Source organism: Lepidochelys kempii, chromosome 2, assembly GCF_965140265.1.
Source record: "Lepidochelys kempii isolate rLepKem1 chromosome 2, rLepKem1.hap2, whole genome shotgun sequence".
NCBI lineage: Eukaryota > Metazoa > Chordata > Testudines > Cheloniidae > Lepidochelys > Lepidochelys kempii.
This window is the reverse complement of record NC_133257.1, coordinates 119,093,684-119,109,864: the sequence shown is the minus strand read 5'-3', so window position 1 is coordinate 119,109,864 and position 16,181 is coordinate 119,093,684. Positions and strand designations below refer to the sequence as shown.

The 16,181-nt window shown below is 43.3% G+C and overlaps 1 protein-coding gene across 6 annotated transcripts in view; it reads left to right on the top strand.

Annotated features, from left to right (window-relative positions):
* The first annotated feature begins 1,565 nt into the window (after nt 1-1,565).
* The window catches only part of PRP4K (pre-mRNA processing factor kinase PRP4K), a 50,557-nt gene continuing 35,941 nt past the window's right edge, over nt 1,566-16,181 (top strand). For 5 of the 6 annotated variants that reach the window (XM_073332156.1, XM_073332158.1, XM_073332155.1 and 2 more), the window contains exon 1: nt 1,567-1,673. In XM_073332156.1, coding sequence (XP_073188257.1) covers nt 1,636-1,673 — 38 coding nt within the window. In that variant the 5' untranslated portion in view covers nt 1,567-1,635. Of the gene's footprint in view, nt 1,674-16,181 lie in introns of all 6 variants that reach the window. The other variant, XM_073332159.1, reaches the window with a different exon arrangement.

Here is a 16,181-nt window from a genome sequence, read left to right as displayed (position 1 = left end):
GCTCTTTGAAGCAGGTATTGGAAAGCGATATTATCATTTAGTACTCTGTACAGCGCTTAGCACAATTCTTGGTTAGTCTTTCCGAACATAATCATCGCCGTGCAGGACTGGAAGGGACCTCAATAGGTCGTTTAATTCAGTCCTCTGCACTGAGGCAGGACTAAGTAATAACTAGGCCACAATCATACAATCCTAGCACTGGAAGGGACCACAAGAGGTCCTCTAGTCCATCCCCCTGCACTCAAGGCAGGACTAAGTATTATCTAGTACCTATAATGAATTATAGGTAATAATAGCGGAGTACTAAGTATTAGCATTATTAGCACCCGAGATTATCACAACTGAAACCATTTTTAAAATCTAGTTTAATTTTCTGTGTTTATGCTGTTTCCTTACTGCATTTCTTCCCATTTTGAAAATGGAAACAGACACCTGGGGTTCATTTTTGTTTTCAGGCTGACAAAATTCTCATTTTCCCATCCAGAATAATTTATTTTCAAAAATAATGTCTGCAAAATATAATTCCTCCCCTCCCCCAAATATTATCACTAGCTGCTTAGATTTTCATGACAATCTTGCAAGACTTCCTACCCAGTTTAGGGCCATATCTACACGAGAGAGCTTACAGTGGCACAGCTGTACCGATGCAGCTACACTGCTGTAAGACTGCTGGTGTAGCCACTCTAGGCCAACGGGAAAGAGCTCTCCCATGGCCATCGACATAATGAAACCACCTCCAACAAGCAATGGTAGCTATGTCAGCAGGAGAGCGTCTCACACTGACATAGCACTGTCCACGCTGGCACCTCTGTTTGTGTAACTTCTGTCACTCAGGGTGCGTTTTTTTCACACCCCTGAGCGACATAAATTATGCTGACAAAAGTGCTAGTGTTGACATAGCCTCACTGTCTTCTTCTAATACACTAGGGCAAGGCTGCAAATGCCTTGAGTATCTGGGTTGCAGATGCTCATCTACGCCCGCTCTGACATCCAAATAATAAATGGTGAAATCTTGTTTATGAGCTATTAAGTGTCATAAAACATAATTCAACAATAGCCACAATGTCTATGCTTTGGACTTAGGCTCCCTGGCAATTTCTCTTTTACTTAAATTAACTCCATATGCTCACAACTTCAGGCAGCCTCGGTAGTTTTTGGTTGTACCCCTGGTTTTCAGTATCCCATTTCTTATTTGGTGTGACATCTAGGGGCCACACTCCCCAAGAAGTCCTGAGCACCTGCCTGTTCACCCCCACCCCTTTGTTCTATAATCACCCCAAATTTCCTGTCCCCTCCGCCACCATCATCCACCCACCCGCCTCTTAAACGCTGGGTGCGCCCGCCCCATGCAGCTGCCCGTGTCACTGCGCCGCGTCCAGATCGCTTGAGCTATGGGGGACTCCCTTCCCCAGCCACTTGTTCTGTGCTTGCGCTGCTGGGCCTGGAGGTGGCTCTTTACAGACGCTCCCTAGAAAAAGATCCACCGGAAGTGACTTACTCCCTCCCCGGAGGGTGAGGTTCGCTTCCGGTGGTCGCCAAGCGGGTGCGTTTCCTCGCCTCGACCCTTGGCGTCTCACCGCGCATGCGCTGTGTCCCCGTCTCACCAGCAGCGGCGAAGGAGTTTGGAAGTTCAAAATGGCCGCCGCGGTGGAGTCCGTGCTGCGGGAGCCCGAGTAAGAGAGAGGGTGGCCCCTTTGGGAAGGTGCCTCTCGGGGGGGAAGTGGGAGGGAGAAGCTGTGAGGCGTCTTGTGGCGGGAGGTGGCTGTAACGGTCGCCAAGGCTCATTTGCCGGGGGGGGGGGGGGAGGAGTCGCGAGGGCCCTGGCTGGGCCTTTGGCCTGAGACCCAGCGCGGGCCTGGGCGGTGGGACTGCACGCGGCGTCCGTTTCCCCGGCCCCATTGAGCACGAGCCAGGCCGCGACGGGGAGAGGCCGTGCACGCGCTTGGAGTTCGGGGCTCCTCGTGCTCCTCCCTTCCCGCCTCGGGCGCCCAGGGGTGGTTGCTAAGGTGCCGAGGGGGAGGGTCAGTCCCGATGTTCGTGGTTTTTTTTCATATGGGCGCGTTTTAAACCCCCCCCCCCCCGCCCCCGCGCCGCTATCCCGATTTTTCACACTGGCTGTCTGCTCACTCCAAGGAGGGGTGTTGCTCACCCTCTCCCGCCCTAGGGCTGCTGCTCGCCGGCCTGCTCTCCCCTAGTGAAAGTGAGGCCGGCTCCCGCCGGGTGGGGGTATCCAGAAGCTTGGAGGCTGGTCCATACCCACTGCACTGGCAGCTGCCTTTGGGGAACGCAGGCCGTGCAGCGTTCTGGGGTGAGGAGGGCCAGGGCCAGGCTTGACTTGTGTTTAGTACTGTGGGCGTTAGAGTCAGGGTGCAAAGCATTTTGTGAGAGAGCAAGGAGCTCTTGGACTTTGTTCTTCATCAAAGGCAATCAATTAACCAGACCCTATCCTCCTCCTCCTCCCTTCCCCCCCCCCAACTCCTCCCATGTGGACATAGAGCTAATTTAAATTGGCAATTTAAAATCTGCACCCTTGAGAGACGTGATTATGCCAACCTAACCCCCAGTGCAGACAACACTAGATCGATAGAAATCTTCTGTCGACCTAGCTATTGCTTCGCAGGGAGGTGGCTTGCCTAGGCTGACTGGAGAACCCCTCCTGTAAGTGTAGGTAGTGTTTTCACTAAAATACTACAGTAGTGCAGCTCAGATATGCTGGTGTAGTGATTTAAGGTCTGGGCTACTCTAAAAAGATAGGGGGATCCAGCTACGTTGATTAGGGGTGTGTAAAATCCACAACCCTGAGTAGTGTAGTTAAGCAGACCTAGCCCTCAGTGTAGACAGTATGAGGTAAATGGAAGAATTCCTCTGCTGACCTAGCTATCCTTTCTCAGGAAAAGGAATAACCTACACTGATTGGCAGAACCCCTCCCATTGGTATAGGTGATGAAGTGCTAGAGCAGTGTAGCAGCAGTATTTTATGCGTAGACAAGCCCTAAGTATAAATATATAGCCATACATCAGCCATGCCCTCCCAATCTCTTAAATCCTGCAGTGGTCACTTACTCTGGTGATTTTACCCATCATGAGATGGGTTCATGAGGGCTTCATGGGCCGCAATTTGGGAACTACTAGCTTCATATAAAGGGGAAGGGATTCAGTCAAGGCGTTTTAGACATAGTGTTGGACCTGTCTTAAATTGTAATCTGATTTTCTGGCTGTAATAGTTTGAAGGGCTTTTTCTACCAGTTGCTTTTCAAAGAAATAAAAAACAATACATACTGTTTCTGGGTCACATGAAAATTCATTTTAAAAACGTTATAATGGCGCAAAAATGTTTTATTGTAATACCTAGTTAATAGCAAAATATGTTGACTTTAGTAGGCCCAAGCTTTGTGTATAATATTAGCTATGTGTTCTCATAGTAAAGTAAATTTCCTAAGTATATTAAAAGAATTGGCACAAGAAATTGCAAGCCCATTAGCAAGAATTTTTAATTAATCTGTAAACTCAGGGGTTGTACCGTATGATTGGAGAATTGCTAACATAGTTCCTATTTTTAAGAAAGGGAAAAAAAGTGATCCAAGTAATTATAGGCCTGTTAGTTTGACATCTGTAGTATGCAAGGTCTTGGAAAAAATTTTGAAGGAGAAGGTAGTTAAGGACATTGAAGTCAATGGTAAATGGGACAAAATACAACATGGTTTTACAAAAGGTAGATCGTGCCAAACCAACCTGATCTCCTTCTTTGAGAGAGTAACAGATTTTTTAGATAAAGGAAACGCAGTGGATCTAATTTACTTAGATTTTAGTAAGGTGTTTGATACTGTGCCACATGGGGAATTATTAGTTAAATTGGATAAGATGGGCATCAATAGGAAAATTGAAAGGTGGATAGGGAATTGGTTAAAGGGGAGACTACAACGGGTCCTACTGAAAGGTGAACTGTCAAGTTGGAGGGAGGTTACCAGTGGAGTTCCTCAAGGATCAGTTTTGGGACCAATCTTATTTAATCTTTTTATTACTGACCTGGGCACAAAAAGTGGGAGTGTGCTAATAAAGTTTGCAGATGATACAAAGCTGGGAGGTATTGCTAATTTAGAGAAGGACAGGGATACCCTACAGGAGGATCTGGATGACCTTGTAAACTGGAGTAATAGGAATAGGATGAAATTTAATAGTGAGAAGTGTAAGGTCATGCATTTAGGGATTAATAACAAGAATTTTAGTTATAAGCTAGGGACGCATCAACTAGAAGTAACGGAGGAGGAAAAGGACCTTGGAGTATTGGTTGATCATAGGATGACTATGAGCTGCCAATGTGATATGGCTGTGAAAAAAGCTAATGTCGTCTTGGGATGCATCAGGAGAGGTATTTCCAGTAGGGATAAGGAGGTTTTAGTACCGTTATATAAGGCACTGGTGAGACCTCACCTGGAATACTGTGTGCAGTTCTGGTCTCCCATGTTTAAGAAGGATGAATTCAAACTGGAACAGGTACAGAGAAGGGCTACTAGGATGATCCGAGGAATGGAAAACTTGTCTTATGAAAGGAGACTCAGGGAGCTTGGCTTGTTTAGCCTAACTAAAAGAAGGTTGAGGGGAGATATGATTGCTCTCTATAAATATATCAGAGGGATAAATACCAGAGAGGGAGAGGAATTATTTAAACTCAGTACCAATGTGGACACAAGAACAAATGGATATAAACTGGCCACTAGGAAATTTAGATTAGAAATTAGACGAAGGTTTCTAACCATCAGAGGAGTGAAGTTTTGGAATAGCCTTCCGAGGGAAGTAGTGGGGGCAAAAGATCTATCTTGCTTTAAGATTAAACTCGATAAGTTTATGGAGGAGATGGTATGATGGGATAACATGGTTTTGGTAATTAAATATTCATGGTAAATAGGCCCAATGGCCTGTGATGGGTTTTTAGATGGGGTAAGATCCAAGTTACCTGGGAAAGAATTTTCTGTAGTATCTGGCTGATGAATCTTGCCCATATGCTCAGGGTTTAGCTGATCGCCATATTTGGGGTCGGGAAGGAATTTTCCTCCAGGGCAGATTGGAAGGCCCTGGAGGTTTTTCGCCTTCCTCTGTAGCATGGGGCACGGGTCACTTGCTGGAGGATTCTCTGCTCCTTGAGGTCTTCAAACTACAATTTGAGGACTTCAATAGCACAGATATAGGTGTGAGGTCTTTTTTAGGAGTGGTGGGTGAAATTCTGTGGCCTGCATTGTGCGGGAGGTCGGACTGGATGATCATAATGGTCCCTTCTGGCCTAAATATCTATGAAAAGTATTCTCTATGGGTGTATATATAAAAGGTTAGCTTACTTAAACCTTTTTGCCCAATCTGTGATATTCTAATCTTATAAAATTGGGGCAACACCCCTCCCATCAGAACTACTTTGGGATTTTTTGCCAGAATCCATAGAATTTAGTTAGCAAGAGTTTGCTGGACTGTTTATTTATTTATTATCTTCTTTCTCTCTTTGGTCCTATTCCAACATTTTCCAGTTGGTATTATAAGACAGGAGTTTTTAATTAGGTTATTTTAGTGCCTGTTGTTCTGTACAAAACTTCATAGAAATTCCGTAACACTATGCAAAACCCAGCACAGGAGCCCAAAATCTGGTGACTGAGTACAATGCACACAACGCTTTCATTAACTGAAATATTTACCTAAATTCTTCAAGATTATTTTATTTAAATTATGGGGGCTGTCTGTCTGCTTGTTTTTGTCTCCGGTTAGTACATTGCCCTCCTATGCAAGAGAGCTGAATTCTGTTCTCTTGCTTCCTTATGTTTGACAGGGCCTGGGTGCACTGGAGAAGCAATAGGATCAGGCTGTGCCGAGAAGGTATCATGTTCCCCTGAAGCAGTCAGGATAGCAAAACAACGAGCAGGGTTGATGGGCCCTGGGGTCCCTTCAGCCTTTTAAGTCAGAGGAAAAGATGATGAAAGCAAAGGAGGGCATGAGGATTTTTGGGAGCAGGTGCTTAGGTTGGGAGAACACAGGAGTGTTTGAGTGGTGGTGGGGGCACATCTTAATATGGAAGATCAAGTCGAGGGTTCTCTCTGCTTGGTGTTCTTCCTGGCTTTCCAGTTTCCATCCTTTTACATTCTGTGACTCCTCCTACCACTATTCTGTTTTCTTCTATCTCATTGGGGACCAAGAGTCCACATGCTTTGGAGACAGAACCTGCCAAACTTTCTGCTGATTTAAATTGTGTACTGAAGTCCTAGTCTTTCTCTGCATCAGACTGAGAAACATCAGTCAGCAGATAAAGGTTCAAAACAGTAAATTTAAAGGTTGACAAATGGTACAAATGTCAATTCGTATAAGGTTCCTGGGATAGTGTGGAGATAGAGACTGACAGAAAAGTTCTGTGTTGGGAGTAGAACTTACTAGAACAGAAGTGGGCAAACTAAGGCCCATGTGCCGTATTCAGCCCCTCAGGGCTTTGGGTCCAGCCCGCAGGATTGCCATTCGTGTGACGCCGCAGGCCTCGTGCTGCTCCTGCAAGCTGCCGGCACCACGTCCCAGAGGGAGCAGAGGGCTCCGCGTGCTGCCCTCGCCTGTAGGTACCGCCCCCAAAGCTCCCATTGGCCACGGTTCCCTGTTCCCAGCCAATGGGAGCTTTGGGTTTGGAACCCACAGGTGAGGGCAGCGCTTGGAGCCCTCTGCTTCCCTGCACCCCACCCCCATGGGCCACAGGGATGTGGTGCCGGCCATTTCTGGGAGTGGCTTGGGGCCGGGGCAGGCAGGGAGCCTGCCTTAGTGGCACAGCGCCACTGCCACCCTGGAGCCGCTCCAGGTAAGTGGCGCTGGGCCGGAGCCCACACCCCTGCCCTGATCCCCATCCTGCACCCTGAACCCTTGCCCTGAGTCCACTGCCACACCCCACGCCCCTTCTGCACCCCAACCCCCTGCCCTGAGCCCCTTCCTGCACATCACACCCGCTCCCGCACTCCCTCCTGCCCCAGCCCTACATTCATGCCCTGCATGCAATTTCCCCACCCAGATGTGGTCCTCATGCCAAAAAGTTTGCCCATCCATGTACTAGAACATACATTTGTAGCTAAAATTTGTAGGGCTATGTCTACACTACAGCCTATGCCGGCAAAACTTATGTCACTCAGGGACGTGAATATTCCACTCCCCTGAGTGACATAAGTTGCACCAATATAAGCACTCATGCGCACAGCCTTATGTTGGTGGGAGAGCTTCTCCCACCAACATAGCTTATGCCACTCGCAGAGGTGGGGGTTTTTTCACACTCTTGATGGGATGGGAGATGACGATGGGAGAGCTCTCTCCATAGGCATAGAACATCTTCACTACACGTGCTGCAGATGTACCGGTATACCTGTACCACTGCAGCGCTATATGTATAGACATGGCCTTAAATTCATGTGGATTGTGCATTAGAATGAATGGAAAATATAACCCCCTGGATATACTTGAACCTGTTAGTTCGGTGGTTTCTGCTAAGTGGTTAATGCTGACCTTTAATTCTCATTCGTGGCTTCCTGGTGATCACTGTTGAGATGAATGTAGTGGTTGACACTTCTCCGAGTTTAATTCCCTGCCTATTGAAGTTAATGGAAGGGCTTCCACTGATTTGAATAATCTCTGAATTAGGCCCTAAAACTTGTTGTTTCAGGCTATGTCTATACAGCGCATCTTACAATGGCATGGCTGTGCCGCTGCGGCCACACCATTGTAAGGTGCTCAGGGTAGCCACTCTTTGTCACTGGGAGAGAGCTCTCCTGGTGACAAAATAAAACCACCTCAAATGAGGGGGTATTAGCTTTGTCGCCGGGAGAGAGTCGCTGCCAGATAAGCGCAGTTCACACCAGTTCTTTTTGCCGTTAAAACTTTTGTTGTTCAGGGGTGTGGTTTTTTCACACCCTTGAGTGGCAAAAGTTTTAATGACGAGAGTGCGAACATAGCCTTTGTCTGTCTGCAGATTTGGACAGAAGCATATTACATACTACATGGGGGTTAAATATTGCTTTATTTCAGTGAAGCATATCTACGTTATCCACAGTATGCATCTGATGAAGTGAGCTGTAGCTCACGAAAGCTTATGCTCAAATAAATTGGTGAGTCTCTAAGGTGACACAAGTACTCCTTTTCTTTTTGCGAATACAGACTAACACGGCTGTTACTCTGAAACCTACATTAGGGTTTGCTCTGGTGTAACTACTTAATGAAATTACAATAGTGCATTTGTGAAAACTTTTCTGATATAGACAGATCTCTGATAGTCAGAAGGGCTAGAAAATTATAAACAAAACCTTAATTTTGTAGAGAGCATTTTGTGCATACCAAAAATTATAGGGGAAGATCTGCTTGCATAGAAATTTGCATGCATGGAAAGAGTAAAAGAAAAAACTATGTATAGTTTGAGTAATCAGTGATGGAGAAGGAGGGAGAAAAAGACAGGTAATGTAACAACTGTGACAAATATATAAAGTAAATACACAGCAAGGAGTGGGAGGAAATGTTTAAGGTAGTACAGAGAACTGCAACAAAAAGTAATAGAGTTAAAATAAAGGAACTCTTAACATGAATATCAGGAAAATCTTTCTCATGGTGAAATCTATTAGTCTGGAGTAATTTTCCAAAGAGATTAGTGGAAAATCCACTGTTCATTTAAAAAAGAACTGGAAAAGAAGTTTCTGAAATACCCACTCTCTCCATGAGAGATACCAATACTTATATCATACTCATCCGCAGATTTTTTAAAATGTTATTTTATAAAAGTTTCTAGCCTTTATGAGTCCACATGTGAACTATGTGAAATAAAAGATCAGTCTTTCAAATTGGAAATATTTGGCTGATTCAGTTTACATACTCTCTTATACAAAGAAACACTTCTGACAATTTAATACAAGCACCAGTCAATTTTATGGCAGACTTCTAAATCAGGAGTGCATAAAGGAAAATAGCAGTCAGATCACTATCTACAGTAGAGTGAAGGAAACTGATATACTTTCCTTTCCAACCCAGTTCGTGCGTTACTTTTGTATACAAAGTAATGAAAGCTTATAACTGGGATTGTCAAATGATTAAAAAAATGAATTGCGAATAATCACAGTTTTAATTGCACTGTTAAACAATAACAGACTACCATTTATTTAATTTTTTTTGGATGTTTTCTACATTTTCAAATATATTGAATTCTGTTACAGCAGAGAATGCAAAATGTACCGTGCTCACTTTATATTATTTTTAGTACAAATATTCGCACTGTAAAAAAGATAAACTAAATAAATAGTATTTCTCAGTTCTCATACAAGTACTGTAGTGCAATCTCTTTACTGTGAAAGTGCAATTTACAAATGTAGACTTTTTTTTGCATAACTGCACTCAAATAAAACAATGTAAAACTTTAGAGCCTATAAGTCCACACAGTCCTACTACTTGTTCAGCCAATCACTAAGATAAACAGTGTTTACATTTATGGGGGATAATGCTGCCCACTTCTTAGTTACAATGTCACCTGAAAGTGAGAACAGGCATTCCCGTGACACTGTTGTAGCCGACGTTGCAAGGTGTTTATGTGCTAGATATGCTAAACATTCATATGCCCCTTCATGCTTTGACCATCACGCCAGAGGACATGCGTCCAGGCAGATAACGGGTTCTGCTTGATAATGATCCAAAGCAGAGTGCACTGATGTACGTTCATTTTCATCATCTGAGTTTAGATGTCACCACCAAAAAGTTGATTTCCTTTTTTGGTGGTTTGGGTTCTGTAGTTTCTGCATTGGAGTGTTGCTCTTTTAAGGCTTCTGACAGCATGTTCCACACCTTGTCCCTGTAAGATTTTGGAAGGTACTTCAGATTCTTAAACCTTGGCTCGAGTGCTATAGCTATCTTTAAAATCTCACGTTGGTACCTTTGCGTTTTGTCAAACCTGCAATGAAAGTGGTCTTAAATCAAACAACATGTTCTGGGTCATCATCCAAGACTGCCATAACACAAAATATATGGCAGAATGTAGTATAACCACAGAGCAGGAGACATACAATTCTCCCCCAAGGAGTTCAGTCACAAATGTAATTAATGCCTTATATTTTTAACAAGTGTCATCAGTATGGAAGCATGTCCTCTGGAATGGTGGCTGAAGCATGAAGGGGCATATGAGTGTTTAGCGTTGTCGGCTATCCCTCGAGGTTGAGGATGATCTCTTTCACAGGTTTTATTTTTCATGGGTCCTTTGGTGACTGCGAAGTCCGATTGTTGAGCCACAGGCTCGTTGGCAGACGTTGCAGGTGGTGTTGGAAGACAGGGTTGGGCCGCCATTGCTGCGTGACAGCTGTCTTTCCTTTCTTTTCTGGCGTTTTTCTGCAACCTGGGCAAGGCAATTTTCCTCAAAAGTGGATGTTCCCTCTCTGACAAGTCTTTGCCAGTTATCCCTATCCTGGGCTGCTGTCTCCCAGTGTGTGCCACACCTTTTGATGTTATCCTGAGGGTGTCTTTGAAGCATTTATTTTGTCCTCCCCATTTCCTTTCTCCTTTGGGAAGATGGGCATACAGCAGTTGTTTCGGTAAGCATACATCAGGCATGCGCACACACTGCCCGCTCCACCTCAGCTGGTGCTGGATAGTAGGTCCTTAGCACTGAAGATATTGTTCTCTGTGAGGGCACTGACATTAGTGCGATGATCCTCCCACTTTATATTGAGGATCTTCTGAAGAAAGTGCTGGTGTTCCAGGTTTTTCAAGTGTTATCTGTAGGTCACCCAAGTCTCGCAGCCATAGAGAAGAGTTTGGATTACCACCACTTTATAAACAGCCCTTGATTGCTTCTCTGAATGTTTAGCCTAACTGGCACGTAAATACCTTACAACACTGACTACAAAAGTGCCATGCGAATGCCTGTTCTCACTTTCAGGCGACATTGTAAATAAGTGGGCTACATTATTTCCTGTAAATGTAAACAAACTTGTTTGTCTTAGCGATTGACTGAACAAGTAGGACTGAGTGGACTTGTAGGCTCTAAAGAAGCGTGTCTCAAATGCGGCCACCAGTGGTTTTTCCTGTGGTCACGACAGCCTCTTGTGCAGAGATGAATGAGGGAGGAGGCAAAGCAGCGGTCCCTCCCTGCAGCACCTAGGGGCTCCAGGGGCAGGCTTCAGCCCCCATCCCCTGGTTCAGCTGGAGCCTCCGCCGGTGGGCTTCAGTCCCATCGTCCCATCCCCCCCCACACACACACACTCAAGCCATAGGACTCTGGTGGTGAGCTTCAGCGTCCCTGCCCAGCTTCAGCTGCCGGGCTCCAGGCTCCGGGTTTTAGCATAACCGGGGTGGCAGGGCTCTGGCGTTGGGCTCCAGGCCACACCCTCTTGTCTCCAGCCGTGGGGCTCTGGCTCTGGGCTTCAGCAGGACTGGCCTTACCGGGTGTTGTGGTCAAGAGGCAAGGAGTGGGGTGAGCCTGGGGTGAAGGCCTTCAGAAGGGAGTCTGGGGCAATGGGGGGTTGGGGCAGGGGGGTGAGGGAGGTAGTGGGGGCCAGGGGCACCAAAATACAACTCCAAATTATTTTTATTGAGTCTGCAAAAAACAACAACCCTACATAAATCAATTCCAATGTTTTGGACATGTATATATGCATATTTATTTGTTAATTTAGTATTTTAGGATAATTTGTCAGAGTTGACAACCAGCAAGAGTTGGTGGCTGCACTCTGAGGCCACCAAAAAATTGGTTGTGAGAACTCCTGCTCTAAAGTTTTACATTGGTTTGATATTGAGTGCGGTTTTGTAACCAAAAAAAATCTGCATTTGTAAATTGCGCTTTCATGATAAAGAGATTGCCCTACATTACTTGTATGAGATGAACTGGAAAATACTATTTCTTTTGTTTATCTTTTTACGTTTATATTATTTTTATTACAAATATTTGAAGTGAGCACTATATGCTTTGTATTCTGTGTTGTAATTGAAATCAATATATTTGAAAATATAGAACATCCAAATATATTTGTAATACATTTCAATTAGTATTCTATTATTGTTAAACAGTACAATTAAAATTGAAAATAATTGTGATTAATTTTTTTAATTGAGTTAATTTGTTTTGAGTTAATCGCTATTAATTGACAGCCCTACTTATTACGTATCACAACATGAAAAGTAAGGTCAACCACAGAGTGACCCACATGATGTTGTTAGACTGGTACCTAATTTCATTGTCCAGACCAAAAAAAAGATTTATCCAGTGCAGCACGAATTAATATAGCTGTTTTTGTTGTATTGTTGCTTTTTAATAAGATTATGTAGTACTATTAAAATATTAAGAAACTACTACACTCACTATCTTGCTAGTAGAAAATATTATGATTATATCTTCCAATGAAGAAGTCATTTTTGATATTTCTACACTTATTAATCATACTTAAGGCTATGTATTAGTCTTGGGTATTTTTAGTAAAAGACATGGACAGATCATAGGCAGTAAATAAAAATTCACAGCCTGTGACCTGTCTGACTTGTACTATATACCCTGACTAAATCCTGTGGGGGAGGGAGAGTGTGTCATGGTTGGTGGGGGGTGGTTGAGGGGATGCTGCAGGTGCTCTGGGGGGGAGTGGGGGTGGCCCAGGGGATGCCGCGGGTGCTCGGGGGGAGAGGTCCAGGGGGTGCACAGCCTGGGTGGGCAGGGGCTGGATATTCCACACCTCCCTGGAAACAGAGACATCCCCCTCCCTCAGCTCCTAGGCGGAGGTGTGGCCAGGCAGCCCTGCACACTGCCTCAGCCCTGAGCTTCAGCTCAGCAGCTGTCATTGGCTGAGAACCATGGCCAGTGGTAGCTGTGGGGCCGGTGCCTGCAGGTGGAGGCAATGTGCAGAGCTGCCAGGCCATGCCCCCGAGCTAGGAGCTGAGGGAGGGGGATGTTGCTGTTTCTGGGGAGCCCCCCAAGCTAAGCACCGCCTAGAGCCCTCACACCCTCCCTTGCCCCAGCCCTGAGCCCACTTCCACACCCAAACTCCTGCTGCTGCTGGGGGAGGTGGGTGCGGTGGCGCAGGGGCTGCCTGAGATGCTCAGGCGGCACCTGGGCCAGGCGTACTGGCGGCTGCAGAAGTCACTGAGGTCATGGAATCTATGACCTCCGTCACAAACTTGCAGCCTTAATCATACCATATAGTTCTTGCTTCCTCTCTGAACCTCTTGAATAGCAGTGTCTGATTTGGATTGTAGCTTTTTCTATTCAAATTCCAATTTGCCACTAGGAATTTTAAAAAGTTGTAAACTAGATTTTTTTTCCTTTTTGGCATCTATTGAGGCAGATGTAGTGTAAAATTTGTTTCTCTTGTTATGACCAGTTTCTCCACTTTCTCCGACAAAATTTGCTGCTGTCACAAATTCACAAGCATGTGGAAGAAGCTGATAAGAAATAGAGAGCTGCTCATTTACATACAAGTACCTTGATAATCAGTGGTAATGGGAAAGAATATATAGAGAAAATATGTGATTGAGGTGTGGCTGTAGTCAGATGTTCACATATATAAGTAGTATGTTTTTAACTCTGCTGATATGCTCACTTGTAGCTATACTGGCTGTTTAGTTCTCAAAGTAATAACTGTTACTGACTAAAATTGTTACAGCTTTTTATCATTTTTCTCCTGTTAAAATTAAAGAACCAATACAGCTATTGGAAAGTAATCTGGACTTTTCCATCACTTGTATTAAAAAGAATTGTTAACTAAGTTTTAGCTCTTGGTAAGGGGAACAGTAGTGGGATTTATACCAGGGCTATCTTTGGACCCTATTTGAAAGCTCCATCTTTCATATAAACCTCTGGCTAGTAGGTGTCTTCTGTATTTGGACCTCCGTTCCCCTTTAGCTGTAGAAATATAAAAGGTACTTTGTGTTTTTCCAGCATCCTCAAAAGCCTCTTGTCTGCTAAAATGGGTAGTGGTGGAGAGAGACTTCTGTTATTCTACACTTCTCCCAGCCTTTACTTCTTGGGTTTTCCTCCCCAGTCAATAACTCTAGGATTTGCCTCTGATGCTGTCCCCTGGATTTTCAATACCAGACATAAAATAGTTTTGTTAATTTCACTCTACCTTCACTTGGCAAAACTAATAGCAACAGCAGAGGCACTGGAGCAGTCTGTCTTCAAACTCAGGAGGATAACACTACATTGGTTTGGACTCTGTTACTATTTGTGTTTGTCTAAACTTTTAAAGTGTTGGCTAACACGTTTTAAAATCCTAGCTTACGCAGGGCAAGTTGTGTGATCCCTAAGTCAACCACCTACATGACGACATGTTAAAATAGGATTTGCTTTGTTTACAATAAAGTTTAAGTGTGTTAGCTAACATAATTTTTTGAAAACACCTTTTATCCTCATCTAGACAAGGCCTTGGTGGAAGGTTATCTTTGTCAGTCATAAGGTCCAGAAACTTTTTTAAATAGAAGTTTAGATTCTGCAGAAAGGGATAATGTAGGTTCCTTCCCTTGCTAGGACAAGTGGGTACGTTGATTTTTAAGGTCTGCGTTTATTTATTGCAGTCTAAAATATACTACTGTCTAAGTCTAATATGCAGTTTAAAAAACAACTACAGAATAGCAGTGCTAGCTTAAGTATGTTTAAATAGCCTGGCTAGAAAATAGTTAGGGTATATATATTGCTTCAGAATGACTTATTGGTGGCAAATATTAGTCTTATTTATTGTTAGGGCATGTATTTATGTAAATTGCAAAATTAATAAATGTAGTAATTAAAGTGTTACATTTGCACAGTTAAAGACAGGAAATGTAAATCTTAACTTACCCAACAAATATTTTAACTTTCACAATGTGCATAATACAGCTTCCTGGTTAAATGTGTATCTTACTGTATATATAATAAAACATATACAATATAATGATATATGCAGTATGGCAGAGTTACTGTTGCTTTTTTAATCTTTTCTGTTTTCTGACTTAAATTTTAACAATGTAAGCTTAGTGTTGTATGAGTGATTGTTGGGGGATAGGGTTGCAATTAATAAATAATACATAAAAACTATGAATGAACCCATTTCAGCTTCTAAATAGAATAAAATGGGAGAAAAAACTGTCATCCAGAGTTTTATCAGACTCAGGATGTGCAGAGTATAAAATTGAGTGAGGTTATATAAGAAGCTTGTGGAAAAGCAGTTATAAGAACTATAACTGTATGATAATACAGTGTGTGGTAATGTTCAAAATTTGCCATATTGACACAATTGTAAAAAATTGAAGCAATATTGACAGGATGGTGGCAGTTATTAGAAGGTTCAAGTTTAGAAGTTTCATGACATGGTCAAGCCAGACATGAGAACAAGTAGCATCACAAATGTAACAAAAGTCAAATTGAGTCTGGCATCACTTCTAATGACTGCTGCAACCGATATTACTATTCTGGGGAAAGATCTTTCCTGAAGTGGACTGCAGTAGAGGCTTAGGACTTGTCTACACAGGGAAATTTACCTGCATAACTATAATGGTTTTGTTGAATTTTATGTTAAATGCAATCCTGTTCCCCCAAATCAATATAATTAATCTGGTATAGTTATGCTTGTAAATTTCCCAGTGTAGGCATGCCTATAGTTATTTCTGATTCTGTGGGTTGAAGCTTGCCTGATGAGCTTATCTCTTCAACACTATTAAGGGTATTATATACATTCCTTTTTGTTGTTTGGAGTCCAGAATAATTGCGACTCATTTTGTTCATCCAAAATTCTGTGTTCCTCATTGTGTGAGTAAAGTAAGAAGAAAATTAAGTCCGTGTATAGCTGAGGGTATGAGCAGGACAGGGTCTCCCTTCCTCCACCCCTGTAGGGAGCTATTAATTTTTGTTTTAATTGATGTGATTGCCAGGAAAATTTTTTGCCTACTTTCAGTCAAGAGTGACTGTTTATTTTAAATAATCATATAGTATTTTGTGCAGTCCAGCTTTAAGTGTCCAAAGATTTCACCCTTTACTTGGGAGACAGATAAGCAGATTCATGTGGCTTGCTGTTAGGAAGGTTTTTCTGATACTCATTCTAAATTGTCCTTTTCTTAATTTATCCTGGTCCTTATACTCATTTCTGCCACTTGACAGAAAAGCCTTTGCTTTCGTAGTATTTACATTCTTTATATGCCAAGCTATGTGCACACTTAGGAAGAAAGATTAACACTGCTAAATAAATCAATCC